The sequence below is a fragment of the Typopeltis vanoorti genome, chromosome 1 (genome assembly GCF_054136105.1).
Source record: "Typopeltis vanoorti isolate ZY-2024b chromosome 1, IOZ_Tvanoo_1.0, whole genome shotgun sequence".
In the NCBI taxonomy this organism is placed as follows: Eukaryota; Metazoa; Arthropoda; class Arachnida; order Uropygi; family Thelyphonidae; genus Typopeltis; species Typopeltis vanoorti.
In genome coordinates this window covers 161,005,857-161,032,976 of record NC_143549.1, presented here as the reverse complement: position 1 = coordinate 161,032,976, position 27,120 = coordinate 161,005,857, and the positions used below count along the sequence as shown (strand labels likewise).

General features: G+C 36.6%; 1 protein-coding gene across 2 annotated transcripts in view; it reads right to left on the bottom strand.

Moving 5' to 3' along the window:
- LOC150110586 (DNA (cytosine-5)-methyltransferase PliMCI-like) overlaps positions 1-26,796 on the bottom strand; it is a 678,915-nt gene extending 652,119 nt beyond the window's left edge. For both annotated transcript variants that reach the window (XM_090399829.1, XM_090399828.1), the window contains exons 1-2: positions 26,582-26,796; positions 5,043-5,088 (exon numbers count right to left, since the gene is read on the bottom strand). Coding sequence is in view for 1 of the 2 variants with exons in the window: in XM_090399828.1 (XP_090255954.1) it covers positions 5,043-5,088; positions 26,582-26,622 (87 nt within the window). In the remaining variant the exon portion in view is untranslated. The remainder of the gene's footprint in view (positions 1-5,042; positions 5,089-26,581) is intronic.
- Positions 26,797-27,120: the final 324 nt, after the last annotated feature.

Sequence of the window (27,120 nt, the reverse complement as noted above, 5' to 3'; positions counted from 1 at the left end):
TATATGGGAATTGTGGTGAATGAAGTGGAGGTGAGTAGTCTAATGTATAAACTCAATGTCAATACATCTGTGGGGTTGGATGGTATACCAGCTCGTGTAGTACGAGAAGCAGCTAATGAATTGTCAGTACACTTGACCATTTTGTTTAATTTGAGTCTCAGGTCTGGGTTAGTCCCGAGCAGGTGGAAGGAGGGGGAAAATAGTTCCACTGCATAAAGGTGGTTCCAAGACCGCTGTTGTAAATTACCGACCGATTAGCATATCAGGAATCATTGTCAAGGTCTTAGAGAAATTAGTCAAGAAAAGAATACAGGATTGGATAGATGAAAATGGGATATTGTATGGGGGACAACATGGTTTTGTATAGGGTAGATCATGCCTCAGTAACTTGCTCACATTTTATAACACAGTGACAGCTGAACTGGATAGGGGTAATGGGTTTACAGTGACACTAATGGACCTTGCCAAGGCCTTTGACAGGATACCACATGGAACCCTAATCAGTAAACTGGAGCAGATGGGGATAGATATAGGGTTGGTAAGATGGATAGGAGGGTGGTTGAAGGAGAGATACCAGAGAGTGGTTTATTCAGGAGTGGAGTCAAAAAGACATCTTGTGACTAGTGGAGTGCCACAGGGCTCTGTTCTTGGACCACTGCTTTTCAATTTGTTCATCAATGATATTGGAAAGGATTTGAGAGGAAGTGTTCACTTGTTTGCTGATGATGCAAAGTTGGGAAGAGCAATTTTGAGTGCACAGGATGTCAAAATTTTACAGGATGATTTGGATAGTTTGGAGGACTGGGCTAGGAAAAATGGATATCAGTTTAATGTGGCAAAGTATAAGGTTATGCACTTTGGGGTGAAAAGAATAGCAGCAGTATATCGCACAGGTGGAACCGTACTCCAGGAGATTGATGAGGCCAGGGATTTGGGAGTGCTGGTGGATAGGGAGTTGAAGTTTAGGGGGCACATTGCAAAAGTAACTAAAACAGCTCACCAAATCACTTGGCTTATGAAAAATACTTTAACATGCAGAGAGAAGCAAGTTGTTGTTCCTCTGTATCGAGCCTTGATAAGACCCCATCTGGACTTCTGTGCCCAGTTATGGGCACCAGGGTTTCTTCGTGATGGGGAGGAAGTGGAGAGGGTCCAGAGACGAGTGACCAAGATGATAGCAGGTCTGTGGAATGAACCTTATGAGAATAGGTTGAGGATTTGTGGGTTGCAGAAATTGGACGATAGGCGAAGGAGGGGTGATATGATTGAGACATTCAAATTACTGAAGGGTTTTTATAAGATTGATCCAGAAGATATTTTTGAAAATATGACTGGTGGTGGGAGGACTAGGGGCCATGCATGGAAGCTGGGCAAGAGCGTGGTTGACAAGGGTGTTAGAGCTAGGTTTTTTACTTGGAGAGTGGTGAATGAGTGGAATAAGCTTCCAGAGTCTGTTGTGGGTGCTACAACCGTGAATGAGTTCAAGGCAAGATATGATAGATACTGTGTGAGTGTTGAATAGTTGTTCCAGACATGAAGTTAGGGCCTCCCTCGATGAGTCTGTCGACTCCTTGGAGTTTCCCGGAACAATAATAATAATAATAATAATAATAATAATAATTGTGAGTGAATTGCAAGGGGATATTCAGTTGTTTGCAGATGATGTGAAGCTGGGAAGGGTTATTAGTAATAGTGCAGATATGGTAGCCCTGCAAGAGGATTTGAATAAGCTAGACAGATGGACAAATGAATGGGCATTTGGTTCAATGCAGCAAAATATAAGGACTTGAGGTTTGGGACACATCAATGGAACGCTGTATACTCTATGGGAGGAGCTATATTGGAGGAAGTAGGAGAGACAAGAGATCTGGGGTTGATGATTGATAGAAACCTGAAATTTAGGGGACATATTGCAAAGGTGGTGAAGGCAACACAGAGGAATGCTGCAATAATGAGAAGGACAGTGACCTGCAGAGACAAAAGAGTTATCATTCTGTTGTATAAGACTCTGATCAGACCACACTTAGACTATTGTTCTCAGATTTGGTCCCTAGGATTTGAAGGGGATAAATTACCTGTGGAAAGGGTACAGAGGCAGATAACAAAGATGGTTTCAGGATCGTACAATGTTAGTTATGAGGATCGGATGAGGGAATATGGACTGCAGAGTTTGATGGATAGAAGAAGGAGAGGTGATATGATTGAGACTTTTAAACTGTTGAGAGGTGGTTACAGGATTGACACCGGGGAGTTCTTTCCCTTGGTTGAACAGTGGGAAGGAGTGATGACAAGGGGGCCATCCCTGGAAGTTACGAAAGGAAACTGTGAGCAAGAGGGTAAGGAGTGGTTTCTTTGCATGGAGGATGGTTGAACCATAGAATGCATTGCCTGCTCGAGTGGTGAGAGCGAGAACGGTCAATGCGTTTAAGGAGTGGTATGATAGACTTTGTGTTTCCTAGGCAGGACCTCCCACAATGAGTCTTTTGACTCCATGGAGGTCTGAATAATAATAATAATTAAGGACTCTCTCATTAACCAAACTTCTAATAATGAACTCCATACACTGCTACGCTCGAATCATTTGTCATCTCTTTTTCTCTTTCATTCTATCCTCTTGCACTCTTTTATTTGTTTCCACTAAACAATTAATATCACTTCGCACATTCCTCATTTCATTTTGTAGTCATTATATAGTCATATTTTTATAGTCTTATTAGTCCAATAGATATTATTGTATTATATTTAAATAAAACAGCAAATAACATATTTACTGCAATTCATTTTAATCATTTATTGGATGAGCTCAGGACAAGAATTACGATAGGAAGTAGATTGATCGGTAATCTGAGGTATGCTGATGATACAGTACTCCTTTGTAATGACATGGAAGAACTAGGACTAATTCTTGACAAAGTTAACATGATCAGTAATAACAGAGGACTTCAACTCAATTCCAGCAAGACAAAGATCATGGTTCTCAAAGGAAAAACAAACAGAGAAGCTCTTGAGAAACAAATGTATCTTAATGGAGAAAGAATTGAGGAAGTCAGCAAGTTTGAGTACCTGGGATCCATTATTAATGTGAAGAATTGCTGTTCAGAAGATGTCAGAAAAAGGTTAGGAATGGCTAAAACAACAGTCAGACACCTGTCTAAAATCTGGAAGGATGGATCTATCTCCATGGGAACAAAGTTGAGGATTTTAGATGCAATTGTTTTTCCAACAGCGACTTATGGATGTGAGACTTGGAACCTAAAGAAGTCAGATAAGAAACGGATATCTGCTTTTGAGATGTGGTGTTACAGAAGGCTGTTAAGGATATCATACACTGAAAGGCGTACAAATGAATGGGTGTTAGAAAAGATTAGTAGAACTTTAAGGCTCCTTAAGGATACTGACAGAAGAAAGTTAAAATATTTTGGACACACAGAAAGGATGGAAGGGGGACTTCTCAGAACAGTAATAGAAGGTAAAGTTCCTGAAAAAAGAGGCAGGGGTAGACCATCAATGAGATGGATGGATGGCATGTGTGGAGTGACTGATCTTTAGAGTTGAGGCTGCCAGAAGGGCAAACAACAGGACTACATGGCGAGGCCTAGTGTGGAATATCATCGAGCATCGGAGTGACCATACAACATCTGTAGATGCCCAGTGAACACAGACGAGACATTTTAATCATCAATAATCTATGATATAATACTAATTTTAATAAAAAAATTATAAAATTAAACTAGTAAATTTCAATGCTATCTAAATAATCTCGTCTTACTTTTGATATTTCTGATCTGAGAATTATCAAAATTCTCAGATCTCCAATCAAGATCAATTTTCTCTTCTTTGGTTTACTTTAGAATTCCGCATATCCATCATAAACACATCCCAATCATGGTATCCTCAATCTTCAAAAATCTCAGTATCCTCAATCTTCAAAAATCTCAGTATCCTCTTTCATCAAAATGCTACTTTTTTGTCTACATTTCTAAAACTTCATAAATCCCAATTCCAGATCTCCACCCAATCTCACACATTCGGGAATCCTATAATCACTAGATAGTAGATAAATTTCGTTGCCATGTGTGAAACCATTCGCACTTAATGGAGGCTTGAAAAAGATCCATGTTTCATCTCTAGAGCAGACTATATTAATAAATAAAAAAATAATATAAAATTAATAAAAAAAAATACTTGACCTACTTAGGATACTAATATGCTATAGGTTTATAACCTTTCACAAGTGGGAATCACATAAAACAATAATACTTTTTTAAAAAAATATATATATATATATAAATAACTTCCCTAAGAATGCTTGATACCCTCCAGAAAAAGAAAGTAACCTGCATAACAAATGAGACCCCTTTCTTACAAACTCCCTCCAATCAACTTTTTCATAGATGCCCTGTTTCTGTAGTAAGTATTTTCATGGGTGGCCACCACCACTTTCTACTAAACATATGAGAATATGAATGGCTGCATGTTGTCTACACACAGTTTAGCTTCTGATTTATCATACCAAATTCTTATCCTGCTGTTTTGTGTCATCTGTCTCTGCTCTTTGAAACAGCCTTCCCCATACTATTTTCTCTAATGACAACCTGCAGCTCTTCAAGAAGCACATTAACAGATTCCTTCTGAATAGTACTCAGTAAAAAAAAAAGTATATTTAGAACCAAGAAATTTTGCTTGACCCCACATTCTGAAAGATGGTAACAAAGTGCTGCAGCATTCTCTTTTGGTCATTGTAATTTATTGTAAATGTAATTTCAGTGCTTTTTTTTATATAAAAAATAAAATAAAATCTGAAAAAAATTTAGGGAAAAACTAAGAGAGTAGAATAACGAATCAAATTTTGGAAGTCTTCAATCAAAATGAAGGAAACTTGCAGGAAGTATTTGAACATAAGACAATTTAAGGAAAATCATTTGTAACAACAAATGAACCTTGATTTCTTACAGTTTTAACAATAATACAATTAAGTCAATATGAAAGGATGTGTAAAAAACCAAGTCATAAGTCAACCTTTACATAAAAATAAAGCTTACCATATTCATGCTACCGTTTTGTTTTCTTGGTTTCATTACAGATGACCTATAATCAGAAAGGGGACAAAGTAAATACATGTGAAAGTGCTTATCAAACAAATAAAGCAAATGGTTTTGCAATTCTAAAACACAAAATAAACAGCATAATTTTGTATTGAAATTCATATCATGATTGCAATCAAAATAATACATAAATGATTTAATTCTTTAAATGCCTTAATAACTTAAAAGATCACTCACCTAAAAAATAACACACACAAGAACACAAATCAATAGATGTGCTTATCTCCCCCCACAACAAAGTATTACTTAAATGTGTAGAAAGGTTTATTTGTTCGTCAAACATGTTGTTTAATTTTGACGGTATATATATCAGAACACAGAATTATAAGTAAATAATTATTTATTGACTTATTGCTGATATTTCGTAGATGTTATAACCAGAATCTTCAGAGCACAAAAACACAGTTTGTCACAGTACTACAACATGGAGTAACAAAGGAACTAGTTTAACAAAATTGTAGAAACAACACAAAGACTAAAGTCCTAATTAGGCGCCATCTATCTAAAAAAAATAAATAATAAATAAATAAATAAAATAAAATTGTAGCAACAGATTAACGCCACTCACCTTGAGTTATCATAATTAAATTCAACCATCAACATACTACATGAACTATTATATAACATTTTAAACACGGTACTATGGGAGATCCTAGACAACATCACCGATGCAACGGCTAGAAAAGAATTCATCATAGTCAAAAACCGGCACCAAAAAAAGTTTGAAAATCTCCAATCTCCAATGCAGTGCTGCACAACGACCGCAATTACAACAAGATCTTGTCGTTGTGAATTTATCATCGCTCACCTTAACCAAAGAAACCATTAGTGCTTTAAGGGGCACAATTATGCCGTTACTCCCAAACAAGTTCCAAAAGACAAAATAATGGCATCCATCGAACAGGGAATATACAACCTGCCTCCAGCAATAGCCAATAACATATGTTTAGATGTGGCCAACATCCTAATCAAGCCTAAGCCTCCCAGAAATAATATCCCTCATAAGGAAATCATTGCTCTAAAAGAGTTACATAATAATAACCATATCATAACAAAAGCAAACAAAGTGAACGCAACTGTGGTGATGGACACAACAGAATATGAAAACAAAATGCACACACTTTTACAATATCAGTCAACATACAAAATTATAGATGGCAATCCCACCAACACACAAAAGAATAAGGTGAGTAAATTACTGAAAAAAGTCACTTCCTGGCCCAAAGAAACTCAAGCCCTTCTATGTTAAAACACCCAGGATATATGGAGCACCAAAAATTCACAAACAAGATACACCCTTATGCTGTATTGTAGATAGTATAAATAGTCCCACATACAAACTGGCCAGACATTTAGCCAAGCTACTAGCCATTCTCACAAACAATTCTCCCTCCTTTGTCAAAAAGCCTACCTAAAAAGTATTCTAGAACACCATACCTTAAAAAAGATCAGACTTAATGGTGAACTTTGATAACACCTCACTATTCACAAATGTACCACTAACAGAAACCCTTAATCTGCTAAAGTCACACTTTCCTCCTGATATATTTGAACTATTTAAATTCACAATATATACAGGATATTTCACATGGAAAGGGAAAATAAATAAACAATTAAATGGGACAGCTATGGGCTCCTCCCTTAGCCAACTTCTACATAGAACACCTGGAAAAACCAGCTATCAATACGACCACTCTCAAACCAACACTTTGGCTACGCTATGTTGACGATGTGCTTGCTATTTGGCCACATGTTCCAGGCACAGTGGATACATTCTTAGCACATTTAAATAGCCAACATCCAAAAATCCACTTTAGAATGGAACTGGAAGCTAATAACTGTCTGCCCTTCCTCACACGTTTTCCAGATGGTTCCTTATCATTCTCAGTTTTTAGAAAACCCACATACACAGGGAGATATTTACACAAACAATCATACCATCACCCTTCTCAACAGTATGGTATCTTAAAAACGCTAACCCAGAGAGCGAGAGCAATCTGTTCCAATGACAATGGTCTTGCTGCTGAACTGGCTCATTTACGCCACACCTTCTTGGCCAATGGCTATAATCCCCATAAGATAAACAAAATACTGAATACTCCTAAGAAACCTCTCTCACTATCCACTACGGAGAACTACAACAAAACAGTCACCATCCCATACGTTAAAGGCAAATGGGAAAAAATATCTAGAATTCTCAATAAACATCAACTACGCACTGTATTCAGACCATGTGTCAAATTAGCAACTCTCATTCATTCACCCAAGGATAGCATCCCTCCTTTATCACATCCAGGAGTCTACGAAGTACCCTGCTCGTGTGATCAAGCCTACTACAGTCAAACAGGAAGAACTGTGGACATCCCCATCAGTGAACATAAAAGATACATCCAGCACTATCACTATGGCAAGTAGGGCCTAGCAGAACATGGTTTGGAAGAAAACAAAAGTACTGCACAGATGCTTTTACAAGTCAGAGAGATTGTTCTTAGACGCAAGGAAGCCTTAAAACATACTCCAAATCTCAACAAATATGGCTGTATAAATTTGCCTAAGATTTGGGAGACAGTCATCTTAAGACATAACTAATACTTGCTTTCTATCTCAGGTTTTTTTTTTTTTTTTCAATTGTTTTTAGGACTTTAGTCTTAGTTTTGTGTTGTTGCTACAATTTTATTCTATTTATTTTTTTTTAGACAGAGGACACCTAATTAGGATTATAGTCTGTGTTGTTGCTACAATTTTGTTAAACTATTGCATACTGTGACAAATGCGTACTGTTTTTGTGCTCTGAAGATGCTGGTTATAACCAGCGAAATATCAGCTATAAATATCAAATATAAGTCAATAAATAATTATTTATTGACTTATATTTGAACAAAATTAAACAAAAAGTATTACTTAATCACACTGATGCTTCATGCAAAAACAAGATTAACGTAGGGATTAAAACAAGAATATAATTTCTTGCCAAGCATAACATACTTGATAACCAGGACTTGAAAACTTTTGTGCTGGATCACTAGTCAGGTGTCAACTTAAGTTATATGATATATCATATGATGGATCGAACAATTTAAAAGTTATTGCATTCACATTGAATCCCACATTGGTAGTTAAACATGGGAAAAATAAGCAATATCATTAGCTATGGCTAATTCAACCATATTTCACTTATTCCAATGATTTGGGGGCGAATAAACTCAATCACTGAAACCATTTCATCCCCTTTATTTCTGATACTTCTGGCATTTGTAAACAAACACACATTTCATTTTTAGGTCTATAGCCAGTCCTATCCAAGCCATGTTGGTTGTGATTTCCCAACTACACCTGCCAAATCACCTTTATCACCGCTTACCACATATACTTGGTCGGTCTCCACTTCTCCACCCACATTGCAATATACTCCATCTTCACTGCCACTTTCAACATTCACTCTCTCTATGCCATGCCACCCTGTCCATCCGAGCTCCCCCAGTTTCCCTGTTCCTCTTGTATTCCCATTCTCTCCTCCTCTCTCACACTACTACTGTTTCCACTGCCAAGCACTGCTGTCTTTTCAGTACCACTCTCCTGATTTTTCTCTTCATCTCTTCCTTCTGATCTCTGGCACACATCACACACTGTACTTCCACACACTATACTTTCATCCAGCAACACTCTCTCCAGTGAGTATAAAATTACCTGTGAGATATGAGTTTTATACAGACTACATGCTTTACAAGTGTTGTCTGGTAAAACCAATGCTGGATATCCTGGAGTGATCAAAAAAAAGTTAAAATGAGTAACTCATTGAAGTCCAAGTGATCCAAAGGATCGTTTAGCTCTTGGAGACCATTTATGTGTACTTATCCAGTGAAACCATTCACAATCCTTCCTATAATGCATAGCAACATGCACATCAATAAGGAAGTGTGTTTTGCATTATGGCAGTAGCATAGCTACACTTCTTTTTTTTGGTGACAATTTCAATAAGTGATAAAATATCCTTCAACTAAATCATTCTGACATTGGCACCCTTAGGGACTGCTAAAATGCCACAGCATTTCTATACTACTGCATTATGAGACAATAAGGTGAGTGATTTGAAGTCAACACTTCTATAGCGGACCAGTCATGAAGATACAAACTTTGTTTGCTTATACTTGGGTAAAGATTAAAACAAGAATACAATTTCTTGTAAAGTATATCTTCTTCTTATTCTTTCCCTCCTCTTTTACCTTGTTGAGGATTTTTCTACACTTAACCACTACCATATCGAGGATAAGGTGATCAGCCCTATGTCTCTTAGTGTGTCCTATGTCTGTAGATGTGTTCACAGGCCAGATTGCCTATTCTGGAAGATGAAAAAAACCAGCGTTTCTGGGTAAAAAAAAACCCTACGTCCATATGAGACAAGCTAATTCACCTTTAGTGGAAAGAGATCAGATAAAGGTTTACTCACGTCACTAACGGGAATCGAACCCAAGTCTTTCCGACCAAAGGGTCGGAAATACTGACTGAGCTATGAAGGTTCTTGTCAAGTATAATATATATATATATATATGAAACAAAGTGTTGCCAAGTGCCCACTACAGGGGCGAATATTCAGGGTGTGCTAGGTGTGTGGTGTATATCCACTGAATATCACTGATATCATATTTCTACATTTATTCTCATTATGGACTCCTCTAATTGTTTCCAGACATTCCTAAAAGTAAACCATATACTGCTGCTTCATGAAGAGGGCATTTTTTGATGCATAAACATTGCATCACATTCACGTTAATAGCCTGGGTGTGCATTCAAAATACATACACCTTTGGGCCCATTGAAAAGATGTACAGATGGTGCAGTGAGTCAAATTTTTAGCATTCTAGTAGTTTTAAACCGATCGCAAGGCAAGGCAGGGTGAGCTCTGAGAAAATAGCACCTAGAGGCTGTGATTGGTTATTGTGTCAACCAATCCAATTGACCTTTGTCATAAGTTGCTGCCTTTCATGAAGTATGAACTGACATAGTAGGCAAGTTTTTATATATAATAGACAAGTTTTTAATATATAATTTTTGATAAATTTATAACTTTTTTGCCCATATTTACAATGGTAAACAGTATTATAATTGAAGGAGGTAAGCTTCGTCCTCCTCTTCCAAATTTTATGCCTTTGAGTAATTCAAATATACCAACCAAATATAGCATTCTCCTTCATTATTGTTTTCTAATATATAGTATCTTATAACAAATGCATTGTCCCCCACTCTGCGCACATTTGGTTACAATTAATTGATAAGTATTCAGTTATCCTACAGCTAATTGCATTAGAGCAATTAAGATGAGCACCAACGTGCTATACACTCTTAAAACTTTCATACATCAATAAAAATGTAATCATATAGTTAAATTGATGTGAATTTTGTAGTGCAGGTTGCATAAGTCACAACACACCCAACTGAAATGGACACGTGATGCCACTGGCCCACTAAGAGCATAACAATCAAATGAATAACTGATTTGGAAAATAAGCCTTGAGCTTTGCAGTGGCTGAATGATCTTGATATCACTACAAATAAGATCCTGACTAAACATCTCATATCTTATATGTATTATTCAGTATATAGTATAATATTTATTTCATCTTTGTGTATTCCCTGCTCTCAAATTGTATGAAAAACCATATGCTAAATAATAACCCACCTTCCACTTCTTAAAACTTTCATTAAAACAAAGATCAATTAATGGTGATCAGTTCCTTGGCACATTCCCTTAAAGCATATAACAAAATTTCCAGTGATACTGCCTTACATTAGAGAAGGGCTCCAAAAATATCACTTAAATCTCCTTCATACATTGATAAAAATACAATCTGTCTGGTCACAAAAAATTTTACTCACAGTATGAATTGTGATAAAAAGGTATATACCACCTTTTCAATATTACTTAAAACTCCTTAAAACTTTCATTAAAACAAAGATCAATTAATGATGATCAGTTCCTTGGCACATTCCCTTAAAGCATATAAAAAATTTCCAGTGATACTGCCTTACACTAGAGAAGGGCTCCAGAAATATCACTTAAATCTCCTTCATACATTGATAAAAATACAATCTGTCTGGTCACAAAAAATTTTACTCATAGTATGAATTGTGGTAAAAAGGTATATACCACCTTTTCAATATTAGCAACTAAGAGAGCATATTTAATAGAATTTAAAACAGCCAAATTCAAATTATGTGCAATAATTTGTAAGATCTAAAATACCTCTTTAATTATGCCACAAGTTCATGTTTTTATCTCAGCATGTTACATGCTACTTCTGTTCCATTGCCTGGTGACTTATTACCATTCTTCCTTGACACTGTTTTACTCTCTATCCAAGTACACTGCCTCTAAGTTTTTTTGAAATTTCTCTTCTGATTTTTATCTATGCATCTCATATAAGAGATGCATCCCTCTTCATTTGAAATATTCATAGAAGTATCTAGAAGAAGACTCACTCACTACTGGAGTCTTTCATTTTCTTAATTTTTATTTAACAACATCAGTAACTGACACAAATTCTTTACATTTCAGTTTTGATATTAGTCTATTACTGGATCTGCAATGTTCAATAGATAATTTATTTGATTAGTAAATTATCAGTAAATAATTTATTAGTTTATAATGCAGCAGATTAAAAAGGCACAAAAAATCGTGCTAGAATTGATCTTTCTTTGGAAAAGAGCCAGATATGAGTTTTCCAGATTAGTTCTAGCCAAGTCACAGAATTGTTTATGAAAACTGAATGTCTCACAATATATAAATGTCAACACATCATGAAAATTATGGAAATAACTACTGTGTTAGAGTAAAACTTTCGTTTAATATAAATCAAAATAAACACTCGACATTTCGACCTTCACATTAAGATCATCATCTGGAGTATACACATATATACAAAGAAACAAGCACTACAATTTAGCATACCATGTAGATTGTACTACAATCTACATGGTATGCTAAAGTTACTGACCAACCATTGGCCTGACCTCTGGTGAAGAAAAAAACCTTACTACATCAAAGCTAGAGTCTTTGATGTAGTAAGTGAACTGAATGTGTGCCATCCAAATTCTTGGGTTTTTTCGGCCACAATTATCATTAAGATTAGGGTGGTTTATCAAAATTTCACAGGCTTCTTTAAATTTCTGTTCATACCAGGTTTTTGTATGATGTAATGAGCAAGTACTTTTCCAATCAATTTGGTGAAGGGTGTTAAGAGCATGATCTGAGAGGCCTGTTTCACGAAATTATTAAATTTAATGTGTTGTTTGTGATTTCTTTACCAAGAAATAGATGGGGGAAGTGGAAAAGAATCTTGCTGCAAAGAAGCAACTTTCGCATATCACATGTGTTTTTACAACCAGAGTTTTCGATCAATGGACTGTACATCTAAAATAATACGTAAGTTATATAATAGAAAATTTACGTGTGGGCAAACAAAAACACAAGCGTTAATTGTAAATGTTTTGGCTCCATTTGCAATCAGGCAATTCAATCTGGAAATGGAGAAAGCAAATTATATATCTATCCTCATTGATGCGTCAAACCATGGTGCTTCAAAATTAGTGCCGTTGATAGTTCGATATTTCTTTCCAGAACAAGGTGTTAAGACCATTATTATTATTATCAACACCCGACCTCCATGGAGTCAGAGACTCATCGTGGGAGGTACTCACTATTGCATACAATGCTCATCAAACCTCATCATAAACTGATTCAATGTGTCCACATCCACAACACACTGCATTCCACTCACCAACCACCCTCCATGCAAAGAACCTGCTTCTCATTCCTTCGCTCACAACCTCCTTATACAGTTTACAGCAATGGCCAATTGTTCTACTTCCCTCTCCAATTCTATGAAAAATCTCTTCCATATCTACCTGATAACAACCCCCTGACCACTTTATATGTCTCAATCATATCCCCCCCCCCTTACTCCTATTCACGAGGCTCTGCAACTTACATTCCTGCAATCTGTCCTCGTACTTCACATTCCAAAGACCACTGACCACCTTTGTGAATCTTCTCTGTACCTTTTCAACATATCCTTGTCACCATGAAACCTGGCGACTAAATCTGTACACAATAATCCATATGAGGCCTGATCAAGGCCTTATACAATGGATAACCTCTGAAATGATAACTTCTCTATTTCTGCATGTCAGGGTTCTCCGCATCATTGCCATTATTCGATGTGATGTCTTAACAACTTATGCAATGTGACCCCTGAATTTCAGGTCCTTGTCCACCATCACTCCTAGATCTCTCATCTACTTCTGTTAAAGTTTCCCCACCAAGTGCATACTCTACATCGTTGCTTACCAAATCTCAAAACCTTACACTTGGCAACATTGAACTGACAGTTTCACTTACCTGCCCATTCATGCAATCTATTCAAGTCCTCTTGTAAGGCATTAACATCAGCCTGACTGTGCATTGCTCTCCCCAGTTTTGCATCATCTGCAAACAGCTGGATATCACTAGTTAAACCCAACCCAATATCATTAACATATAAATTGAACAACAATGGCCCCAAAACTGACCCCAGTGGCACACCACTGGTGACCTTTCTCTTTCGAGATACTGCATCCCCATATACAACTTTCTGATACCTATCTGACAGACAGTCACTGATCCAACATAGAAGTCTATTATCCAATCCCATCTCTTTCAATTTAATTAAGAGCTCGTCATGTGGCAGTCTACCAAAAGCCTTTGCAAAATCCAAGTACACCACTGTATATGCATCTCCTCTGTCCAAGGTATTTGTCACCTAGTTATAGTATGTAAGTAAATTAGTGAAACATGATCTCCCCTTAACAAACCCATGCTGATAACCACAGAGAATACTGCTGTTATCAACCCATTTCTGTATCCTACTTCTCACCAATCTCTCCAGGACCTTCACCACAACTCCAGATATACAGACCAGTCTATAATTTATAGCTACAGCCTTATCATCACCTTTATGCAGTGGAACCATTCTACCCTCCTTCCACTTCCTTGGAAACTGTGCTGTTGCAAAACTCTTGTTAAACAGGCATGCCAATGCTACTGCCAATTCCCCAGAACATTCTCTTAAGATGTGTGGTGATATTTCATCAAATCCTATCGCCTTATTAACAATAAGGTTATTTATTTCCTCAAATACCTCCTGCTTACTCACTATTAAGCTATCCTCTCTTATGTACTCTACACTTAAGTTCCTCATGATTCCACCCTGATCAGGATGAAATACACTTATAAATTGATCACTGAATACCTCAACGATGTCTTCTGCAGCAGTTACCATTCTACCATTTTCATGTATGATTCTAAAATTAACAGATCTTCCTAGCAAAAGTGCAGAATGACTTACGGATTACATATAGGACTTGTTAAAAGCTTGGAAGATTAAAGATAAAGTCATAGCCTTGTCAGCGGACAATACTAGTACTAACTTCGGTGGATGTTTGAGAAAGGGAAGAAACAATATGTACCATAAATTGAGAACTAGGTTTGGCCACAGATTGATTGGAGTTGGTTAATCAGCTCATATTTTAAACAATGCTGTGCAAACTGCAGCTAATACATTGCCTGTAGATGTTGAAGCTGTTATAGCTAAAATATTTCAACACTTTTATATATATACAGGGTGTTCGGGATAAATTTGACATATTTATAATTCATTATATTTTTCCGTAAGTTACATGTATTAACACACACTTCTCTTCATTTAAAAGTTTGGACCCTTCTTCATTCATATACAAGATGTCAGAAAGGATGGATAGCTGGAACCCACCTGAATCATGGAAGAGAATAACTTGTATCATGATGATTCGTGCCCGCCATCAAAATAAGGATATTACGACTGCTGCCCAATGCTCCCTGAATACAGTAAAAACAATCAGGCATGAACTAGAGACTTGCAATGGTGACTACGAGGATGTAGCAAGAAGAAAGATCCCTAGCAGACGATCTGATTGCGTTCGTACAGCAGAATTCCTCGCAAATCTGCAGGAACAGGTGTTGAAGAACCCTGGCATTGGAATTCGGGCTTTGTTCGTGGAGTTGCTAACTGTAGTCAAGCCCTGGATAACAAGCGTAGCCAATGGTAGGCCGTATGTATGGCAGCAGGATTCGGCCCCTTGCCACACCTCTGGGAAAAGTCAAAAATGGTTGTCTGAAAATTTCTACGACTTCACCAGTCCAAATGTTTGGCCTCCAAACTCCCCAGACCTTAACCCCATGGATTATTTTGTATGGGGCGCAGTTGAAAAAGACACCAATCGCACTTACAGTAATACAAAAGCCCAGTTAATGGATAAAATTAAAACAGTTTTTGCGGCCCTTCCCAGGGAGACTGTAGCATCAGCTTGTTCGAGGTTCCGAAGCAGAATTGAAGCTGTGATCGATGCTAATGGTGGTTATTTTGAGTAAATCTTGTTGATAGTATTGTAATTAACTCTGCCTGTAATGTTTTTTTGTCAATTCATTAAATTTAATAGATACAAAGAAGATTTTCTTTTTCCTTACGAAACTGTCAAATTTATCCCGAACACCCTGTATATATACTCTGTAAGAGTCCAGTCCCTAAAAGAATTTTGTGAATTTGTGGACAATGAGTATAAAACAGTTCTAGGACAATCGAAGACAAGGTGGCTGTTGTTGCATCCAGCTATCAAAAGGTTGAATGAAATGTATGAAAGACTTAAAGCCTATTTTCTTTCAATAGATAAAGTCCGACAATGTTGAAAGACTTTTTCCAGAACCCAGTGTCGAAGCTGTTTTCTACTTTTCTGAAGTTGCAATGTGAAATGTTCCATAATCAGGAGCACAGAAGGTGAAACGATATCTTTCAATGAAGCAAAGTCACTGGTTGGAAAAATTGAAATGAGAAGAGATGAAAATTTGACAACTACCATCGAAAAGAAGCTACTTCTTGAGTTGCAAGAGGAAGGATTGATTAGAGAAAAGGCATTCCAATCTCATAAAATTGACTTCTACAACACATGTGTGTCATATATATATAAAAGAATGGTCACAGTATATGCTGAAATTAGAGAGTATTTCTTGGGTGAAACTGTTCTCAGTTTCACCCAAGAAATATTGGGTGAAATGTTGGGAAAATGTTCTTCAAACAGTCCTAACTATTAATCAGATCGCTGCTATATCAAACCTTGTTGAATCTGATTTGTTTGATGAAGTAACGATAGTGAAAACAGCTCTGAAGTCCAAAGAAGATAGTGAAGTGAAGGACATGTTGAAATCCAAACATTTAGATGAAGTCTGGGTGGATCTCTTAAAAAATGTTGAAGGAGAACTATCAAATTTAAAGGAAGTAGTGGAGTTTGTTATGTGTATCCCTGGAACAAATGCGTGTGTCAAAAGATTATTTGCTCGCATGAACACACTGTGGACTGATGAGAAAAAATTTAAAATCAATGCTTATTGTAAAATCATTCTTCAGTGAGGACTGTGTAGCTTTTCATGACATGATTCTTAAAAACAACAATTGTGAAGTGAAATTTATTCTTCAGAAAAGTATTGCAAGAGTGAGCAAGACTGATTGATTAATAAGAATACTGTCAGGTGAGAAGAAGAGCATTACTGTATTAACAATCTATTTTGTATCTATAATAATAAGTAAAAAACCATTTGAAGGCAACTTAAAGTGGCTTAATGAAAATATGTAGTTTAACAATTTGATTTACTATTTGTTTACTTATACTTAGTAAAGTCTGTGCATAGTAAACCTTACCAAGCACACACTTGGAAAGTTAGAATCATTTTGTAAGACTGGCATATGTGATGGATGCATACTAAACTTTCACCCTCAGTCATAAGTGTCCCATATTTTTTTCCAATGTATCTGGGACCCCTACCATTAACACAAATGAGAATCACAGGCGTGTGCTGGAGCAAGTGTTACAGTCTCTGAAACACAGTTTTAATGTTGAATAGTGGTAAAACTTGAAATACCAAGACAGTCACTACAGAGAATCCTTAAGGAGCTGGGTGCCTTTTCGTATGTCAATCAGTTGGCGAGTGTTTAACAGCAACAGATTATGCTGTATTCCCATAGTGGGAACACTATGCATGTGTGCTGGTGAATGTCCATGAAGATGCATCCTTTCTCCATAATGCCTGATTCTTGGATGAAGCACATTTCCATCTGAGCAGTCATGCAAAAAAAAAGGCGAACCTACTGGTTTCTTGGTTTCTCGAGACCTGAATTTGTCCAAGAGAAACCGCTTTACAGCAAGAAGATGACTGCATGATGTGCAATTTCTGGACATGGAATATTGGGTCCTACTTCATTGAAGAGGATGGCGTAACTGTGATTTTGAATAGCAAACACTACATCTAGAATGTGTTGGTTCCATTCACCCAGGATTTGTATAGAATGTGTCATGCCAAAAACATTCTATTTTATGCACAAGTATTCCAACAGGACAGAGCAACCTGTCACATGTGATTCTACAGTCTATTTATGAGAACACTTCCCCAGTAGGTTCATTTCCCCAGAATGATTCCAATTAAACTTTGACAAAATATTGGAAGTAATAAGTAAATATTTAGTTTACTTATTATTTAGATCTTCAACATTGTAATTTCTTGAAACAACAGAATGAGTAACAATCTATGCATAAACTTGAAAACCAGAGTTCCAGGTAAAGAATGTGATTTGCCTTTGTCATCTATGCAGGAGATGAATGAGACCATGAAGTCAGCTATATCTATCTTTATTTGATGTTGCAATATTACCATCTGAGTGACAAAGGTAGGATTGTAGACAGCTGCTTTATTGAAAGATCAGAAGTTGCGACTGTCACTACAGGCAATAAGTTTCTACATTTAGCTCTTTCAAAGTCAGACTTAGCTCTATCAATGATAATGGTTGTGAAAATGCTGGAGGCTTAAGTGTAGACCATAAATGAAGCTGCATTTATTGTTTTTTTGAGTCACTTCCGACAAGCATTCCCACCCACCCCCTGATCTCCCTATCATATTTTTTAGAACACAGAAGGCTTTCATACTGGATAGGAATTCTGAGCAGAGTGGTAAATGAAGAACTTCATTCCAATATGGATAATTTTTGTAATACAATAATAACAAATATCTTGATCTGGAGAGCAGAAACATTCCGACCATGGAAAAAGAGGAGGAAAAGTCTGAGATCTTCCCACTTGGCACTGTTGTAATTGCAAAGGTTATATGGTGGTGAATGGCTGAGGAGACAATGTTCCACAAGAGATGAAACCTGAGTAAGATTGTGATCTAAATTATCAAGTCGAGCAGTCACCCAAACAGTGTACCCCTAGAAGAAGTAGCAATTTAAAAAAGATCTAATGCACTGGATGAGTGGAGAGGACTGTCAGGAATTCTGGTTGGGAGATGAACAATTTGGTTTAGGTTCCTGTTTACAGCAAATACCCCAGCTTCTCTGATAGACTGGTCAGTGGCATTGAAAAAAGCAAATCAGCTAGAGTTGTGGACTTTAAAGTTGCCAGGGAAGCTGCCTAAAATGCTAGGGTAACTGGATTGTAGAAAATCAAGTTTTAGGGATAAAGAGTCAAAGAGGTCAAAATGATTATCAGAACTTTGAAGTGCCAGAGATGGCAGATGAATGATCATAATGAAGAAAAAAGTCAGAAAAGCATGTCACCATTTTGAAATGCAAGTAAAGGAATATGGTTTGATATAAAATCCAGGAGGCATGCTATCTCCACTATATTCATGATCTACATGGATCACATTAGAGAGGAGAGTAGCATTATAAATCAATATCAACATTGGAAATCTTCTACCATAGTAGATCTTAATACATTATGAAAATTATGGAAACAACTATCGTGTTGGAGTAAAACTTTAGTTTAATATAAACCAAAATAAACACTCGATGTTTCGACCTTCACATTAAGGTCATCATCTAGAGCAGAGGTCAGCAATGCAGTGCTCGCGGGCGCCATGACACCCACATTGAATTTTTAGTGCACCCTCAGAGAAATTATTGTAAACTGCTTTGGAGCTCGCAGCAGTAATTTTGCAGCATAGATGGCTATATCTGCGAGATACATTCATTACTAGTGTGTGCTAAAATGAAAGAAAACAAAGAAAAAACACTGCAAATATAATACATGATGGTACAAATTAAGTGAATATTGAATCCAACATTATTTCATAGCCGAATATAGAAACTACAAGAGTTTCATGCCGAATATATAGAAACTAAAAGTTTCGGCGGATGCACGCATAAGTAGTGCCTTATGGGCAACTCGTAGTAAAGGTGGAGCAAGCTCCAGACCTCTTTCCTTAGTATTTTCCATAAATGTAGAGCACATCTTGCAGAGGTCAGTAACCTTTTTAATATGAAGACCGCAATATAAAATTTAAAAATTATGGAGGGCTCATGACATCCATTATAATGGGTTAGAAATATCTTTGTAAACCAAAGTATTTGCACTGATAGCGGGAGTGATTCAACAAACACATATACTAAACAACAAAGGGTTCTAACAATGTTTAGAAATGGTGTGAAGGGTAGTGAGAGCAGTTGCATTGATAACTAGATGACATCAACAACTCAAACTACTTATGATCAGAGGTCTCTCTTCCACTCGGGCACTCGCATCTGATCTGACAGATACATGCTAATTGTTAACATGAATATTCTTTAACCGTTAAAAAATATTCATGTTAACAATTATGTATCTGTCAGATCAGATGCGAGTGCCTTGCTTTATCAATCATAATGGCAAATGTATTTGTTTATTATGCAATAAGTGTGGCTATTTCTAAAAAAAAGTTACATAGAAAAATATTTCAAAACCATTCATACCAATTGTAATTTTAAGTTTAATTATTTAAATCAGGAGAAGTTGGCAACACAGCACCAACGAGCATCATGTGGCCCATAGTATTGCACCCTTCATATTATAAAGGTTGCCGACCACTGATCTAGAGTATACACATATATACAAAGAAACAATGTGTACTACAATCTACATGGCATGCTAAAGTTACTGACCAACCATTACAACTATTGGTCTGACCTCTGGTGAACATAAAAAATAAAACCTTACTACATCGAAGCTAGAGTCCTATTATTATTATTGTTATCTATTAGGTTACAAAATTAAATTAAGCTGGAGAGCAACATGTTTACAAAAAGGAAAAAATAAATAATAGATAAAAATAAAAGATTACTTATATAAGTATCTATATAAATTACAACCAACTGGTATGGATAGTCGCCAATAAAAGCTGAAAAATTGCTTCGAGTCCTAAAGTCAGGATTTGCTGGAAACTAAGTCGGCTGAATGTGTGCCATCTAAATTTTTTGGGATTTTTATGCCACCATTATTGTTAAGTTAGCGTGGTTTATCAAAATTTCACAGACTCCTTTAAATTTCCATTTATACCAGGTATTTGTATGATATAAAGAACAATCACTTTTCCAATCAATTTGATGTAGGATGTTAAGAGCATGATCTGAGAGGCCTACTTCACAAAAATTGTTAAATTTAATGTGTCATTTGTGCTTTTTTTTTCTTACCAGACAGGGATTATATATCCAGCTTCCCCAATATAAGGTGTATAATTCCTATCCGCATAAAAAAGAGCACAAACGACACATTAAATTCAACAATTTTGGTGTAACAGGCCACTCACATCACGCTCTTAATACCCTATGCCAAATTGATTGGAAAAGTACTTGATCATACAAAAACTTGGAATGAACAGAAATTTAAAGAAGCCTGTGAAATTTTGATAAACCACCCTAATCTTAACAATAATGGTAGCATAAAAATCCCAAGATTTTGGATGGCACATATGCAGCCCACTTAGTTTCCAGCAAACCCTGAGTTTAGGAGATCTAAGCAATTTTTCAGCTTTTATTAGCCACTATTCATACCAGTTAGTTGTAATTTATATAGATACTTATATAAGTAATCTTTTATTTTTATCTATTATTTATTAATTTTTTCCTTTTTGTAAACATGTTGCTCTCCAGATTAATTTAATTTTGTAACCTAACAGATAACAATAATAATAATAGGCAGTACCTTCGACATGGTGTAGCATAGAGGTAGTCTGTCTCACAGCGCGGCTTAATAAGGGCACTCATTCAGCCATATTGCAGTAGGCACAGTCGCTTTGCTAACAATTCCTGTTAGCGTAGCAAGTGTGTGAAAGAAGTTTTTCCAAGCTTAAACTAATAAAACTTATTTGCGAACAACAATGACCCAAGAAAGATTGTTGGTCTAGCAACTATATCGATAAAGGCGGACATAACTCATAATTTAAATTTAGAATAGCTTATAAACAGTTTTATTCTGTTTATAATCCCTGCTATCCCCTTAGAACAAACATTTAATTAATATTATTATGTAATCATTTCGCATTAATGTTTCTCTTGTAATAAAAACCAAAATAGCAATTGGAGATTTTCTTATATTTTTGTCTTATAATCCATCAGGGGCGATATTTAATTGTTTTCCATGCGATTTAATCTGGCGACGGCCCTGATAATAGGACTTTAGCTTTGATGTTTATTTGAAGGTTATATTTTTACCAGAGGTTAGCCCAATAGTTGTAGTGGTTGGTCAGTAACTTTAGCATGCCATGTAGATTGTAGTGCAGCTTGTTTCTTTGTATATGTGTGTATACTCCACATGATGACCTTAACGTGAAGGTCGAAACAGCGACTGTTTATTTTGCTTTATATTAAACGAAATTTTACTCTAACATGGTAGTTGTTTCCATAATTTTCATAATATATTCTGATCACCATGTGAACATTAAGGAAAGGATAGTAGATTTTAACTTTATTTGCATAATGTTATGTCATACTCAGGATTATATTGTTATGTCATACTTCAGGAGTAGCATCTGAACTAGATTTATATCTAGTAAAAGTGTTCAGGATTTTTATAACTGAATAACTGCTGTAAGAAATTTGGCATCTGAAGATCAGCAATTAAAAAAAATAAATAATTTTTTTTAAAAAAAATTATGAAAATAAGCAGGGACATGGAAAACATCAACCATATTGAAAATGCAGTTGAGAACTATAATAACCTATTGTTGTTGTTATTATGTGAAATCCAGTTGTTTTTGACTCTTGGTGATCCTGTGAACAAAGGCCCTCCATCCCACTCGGCCTCTTGTCCTTTCTTTCAGTAATTGTAAGTTCAAGTTGGTAAGTTTTTTTATGTGTCCATCCAACTCTTTTGTGGTCTTCCTCTTCTTCTCATTTCCTCAATGTTCCCGAACATAACTGCCTTCTCCAATGATTCATCAGATCGCACATGCACAAAGTACATCAACTTCTGTTTAGCGATCATCGCCTCCTAGGAGCATTCTGTCTTTATATTCTCTAATACCTTCTTATTGATCATTCTTGAAGTCCATGGGATTCTTAATATTCTCTCTATGCCCATAATTCAAATGAATCAATTTGCTTTCATTTGAATTCATTTACAGACGAAGAGCTCAAAACTAAATCAAGCAATGAATTCCACTCATTCACCACCCTCCAGGCAAAAAACCTTGTTCTGACACCTTTGTTAACCACACTCTTCTTTAATTTCCAGGGATGACCTCTTGTTCTTCCATCACTATCACACAGCTGAAACATTTCCCCTGCATCAATCCTATAAAAACCTTTTGATAATTTAAATGTTTCTATCACATCCCCTCTTCTTCGCCTATCAACCAATCTCTGCAATCCACAAGCTCTCAATCTATCAATGTAGGGAGCATTTTTTACATCTCTCACCAACTTGGTCACTCTTCTCTGAACCCTCTCCACAGCCTCCTCATCTCCAAGGAATCCAGGTGACCAGACCTGAGCACAGTAATCCAAATGTGGAAGTATCAACGCTTTACAAAGGGGAATAATAACCTCTTTATCTCTGGATGTCAGTGTGTTCCTCAACAAACAAGTAATCCTATGTGCAATCTTGGACACCTTAGCAGTGTGTCCTCTGAACTTCATCTCCCTATCTACCAACACCTCTAAGTCCCTAGCCTCATCAATCTCTTGGAGTACCTTTCCATCAATGTAGTACACAGCTGGTAATCTTTTAATCCCAAAATGCATGCATAACTACTGGAAATACCATTGCTTTGACAATTCTACCTTTTGTGACCTTACTTATCTTTCATGACTTTTGTCAGGTTTAACATGGCTTTTTTTTTCCCATGACTAGCTTTGTTTTAATTTCATCTTCACATTTACAATCATTTCTGATTCTGGACCCCAGTAAATCATAACTTTCAGCGATTTCTATTTTATATCCCTCTATTATAAATTCATTTAAATTGTCAGAAGCCATCATTCGTTTTGTTGAAGGTTTAAATTAAGCCTGGCTTTGTTACTTTCAATCTTAAACAATAGAATCAACTGCAGATCTTCCTTGGTTTCTGCTATGAGGGTTGTATCATTTACATATCTTAAATTATTTATTTTTCTGCCGCCAATCTTAATTCCAGCTGGATCTTTGTCTAAATCAGATATTCTCATAACATATTCACAATAAATACTAAAAAGGTTGGGCAACAGTATACAACCCTGCTGCACCCCTTTTTCCACTTGAGCACACTCTGTTTCTCCAAAGACTGTTTTTACTGAAGCTTCTTGGTTTTCATGCAGATCTCTTATCAAGAGAATTAGATGTTCTGGTATTCCCATTGATCTCATTACAATTCACAGTCTTGTGATACATGCAATCATAAGCTTTCTTATAATCAATAAAACACATGAATACTTCCTTCTGAAATTCTCTTGCCCTTTCCATAATCCATCTCATGTTTGCTATTTGGTCTCTAGTTCTTCTACCTCTCCAAAAGTCTGCCTGTTTTCTTGTGTCGTTTCTCTATTCACATATGGCTCAAACCTTTGTTGGATCACTTTCAGCATAATTTTACATACATGTGAAATTAAAGCGATGAGGCAGATCAAAGACTCTGGAGGAAGGGTATTAAGGAGGGATGTGGATATAAGAAACAGATGGAGAATATACTTTGAAGGGCTTTTGAATAAAGAAAATGCAAGGAATCACAGAGAAGATAGGATATCTTATGAGGGGATGGTGCAGAACATTAGTAGAGTGGAAGAGAAGGATGCCATAAAGAGGATGAAGAATGGAAAATCGGTAGGCCCTGACAGGATCCCAGTGGAGGCATGGAAGGCACTGGGGAAAAGAGGGAATTGACCTGCTATGGGACCTGTTAATAAAGGTTTGTCAACAGGAAAATATACCCGAGAAATGGAGGGAAAGTACTCTTGTCCCCATCTACAAGAGTAAAGGGGATGCACAAGACTGTAAGAATTACAGAGGAATAAAGTTGATGTCCAACACAATGAAAATCCTAGAGAAGGTTCTTGATGGAAGACTGAGGAAAGAGGTGGAGATTGCAAAGGAGCAATTTGGCTTCATGCCTGGTCGATTGCCGACAGATGCTATCTTTGGGTTAGGGCAGATAATGGAAAAGTTTCAAGAGAAGCGATGGGAGCTACATCTGATATTTATTGATCTGGAAAAAGCGTATGATAGAGTGCCAAGGCAAGAAGTTTGGAGGTGTCTGGGGGAGAAGAAGGTACCAGAGAAATACGTCAGGCTGGTGCAGGAGATGTACAGAAATGTGAAGACAAGAGTTCGGACCTGCCTGGGAGAGACAAAGTTTTCCAGTGACAGTTGGCTTGCATCAAGGGTCAGCATTAAGTCTGTTCCTGTTTAATATTGTGATGGAGGTGGTGATGGAGGAGGTGAGAGAAGACGTGCCTTGGACTCTGTTGTATGCAGATGACATCACGCTGTGTGCAGAATCAAGAGAAGAGGTGGCAGCTAAACTGGAAAGTTGGAGGAAAGTACTGGAAGAGAGAGGTATGAAACTGAGCAGAAGTAACACAGAGTATGTGTTGCAAAGTGGATGGCAGCCAGGGGACAGATCTGGAGCTGTAAGGTGTCATTGTGAAGATGTCATCAGGAAGGTCAGTGACTTTAGATATTTAGGTTCAACAATGAAAGAGGATGGCGAAGCTGAGAAGGAAGTGGGATACAGGATACAAGCAAGATGGAGGAACTGGAGAGAGAGAAAGAGAGAGAGATGGCTAGAGTGCTATGCAATAAGAGGGTGCCAATCAATCTAAAAGGCAAAATCTACAGGACAGTAGTGAGACCAGCTATGAGGTATACTATGGAAACTGTGGCCCTGAGGAAAAATAACATCAGTATAATGGAGGTAGCAGAGATGAGAATGCTTAGGTGGATGTGCAGTGTGACCAGAAAGGATCATCTGAGAAATGACTATGTAAGAGAAACAGCGAAAGTTATGAACTTAGGAACAAAAATACAGGAGGCAAGGTTGAGATGGTTTGGTCATGTGATGAGGAGGGAGAAAGGGTATGTGGGAAGAGAGGTCATGCAGATGGATGTGCAGGGAAGGAGGAAGTGCTGGCAGCCAAAGAAGAAATGAAGGGAGATGGTGGAGGAGGACTTGAGGATGTGGCTACAGCCCAAGATTAAAATGGGTGCATTTCTTTGGTTGTGGAGGAGACTCACTACAAATAGCGACCTACTTAAGTGGGAAAAGCTGTAGAAGAAGATTCTGTAATTCTCACAATCTGTGCGATTTGATTTTTTTAGAATTGGGATCAATACTGATGTTTTCCAATCTCTGGGCCAGTATATTTTCTTCCAAACCTCTTGACTGATTTCAGTCACTATTTCAGCCCTAGCTGCTCTCAATAATTCCACTGACGCACGCATGTATAGAGATGGATATATATTTTTTTATTATCAGTATGAATTCATCACACACACATATATTAAGCATAAAATCGGTCTGTTAGTACTGGTCTGAGGGATCATCAGAAATGTACTGACTTGTAGTAATGGTTTAACAATACTGATTCCCCCTATGAACTTATCAAAAATAATATCAGACTTTCTATATGTAGCATTCTTTGCAATCGGCCAACCTACTAACATAGTAGGCATAAATGCTGTGTACTGCTTGGTACAAAAATAATAAAACAAGCAATAAGAATAATATTTCGAAACTGTGTGCTACCAACCAAATTTATACCATTATTCCAGAAACTTTCTAACGAAGTTCTATACTCAAATGGCTTATAAATTATGAATTTAATGTATGCTTTGTGGTCCCTACAAATTCTTACTTAAAATGGGTGCACGTCTTTGGAGAAAATTACAAGAAATATTCTTGGCGTAGAAAAGTGAGCCAGTGATCCTGCCAGTTAGCTGTCATTTTTATTTTTAATATCACATTGCACCTTTTAACCAGAAATTAATGGATAATGCATTTAGAAATACTTAAATGGCAGCCATTTCATCTGACTGACAAGTCTGAACGTTTCCCTTCTATCATTTACACGTATTAAAACTCTCGAAGCGTTAAAAATCAATTTATATATGACGGAAGTTATTACTTGAAAACTTACATGCGTTGCTTCGGAGATCGATGTTGACGTTTGGAGCCCATTACAGAAAATAATTATATATTAAATATATACTGTAATAACTAATATAGGTCTTACATTCAAATTTCACTTTAGAGTTAGCAAAGGCATAAAACATACGTTCAAATTACACCCTTTTCACGTTCTAATAAAAACAAACGTACTGCAATACGAATGCTACCAAAACAAAATCACGTCTTTCCCGCGAAAATATACTAGAGGGTGTGAGGAAAACGTGAAAACAACTGTTTGTAAATTATATATACGTGTAAAAGTTATAATTAAATTATATTAGAAATTTGATGCAATATTTCATGAACATGTCTCCTGAAAACATGTATTAAATATAATTTCCAGTTAATATCTGGATTCAAATCAAGTACCGACAATGGTCCTGATATCATCGACTTTTCTATTCCATTCGAGAAGTCATCTGAGTTTGGCACCATCCAGTGGCCCCAGTTATCCAGGATTAAAAAACGATCGAATCCGTCTGGGATGCTATAGAGAGAGACATACAT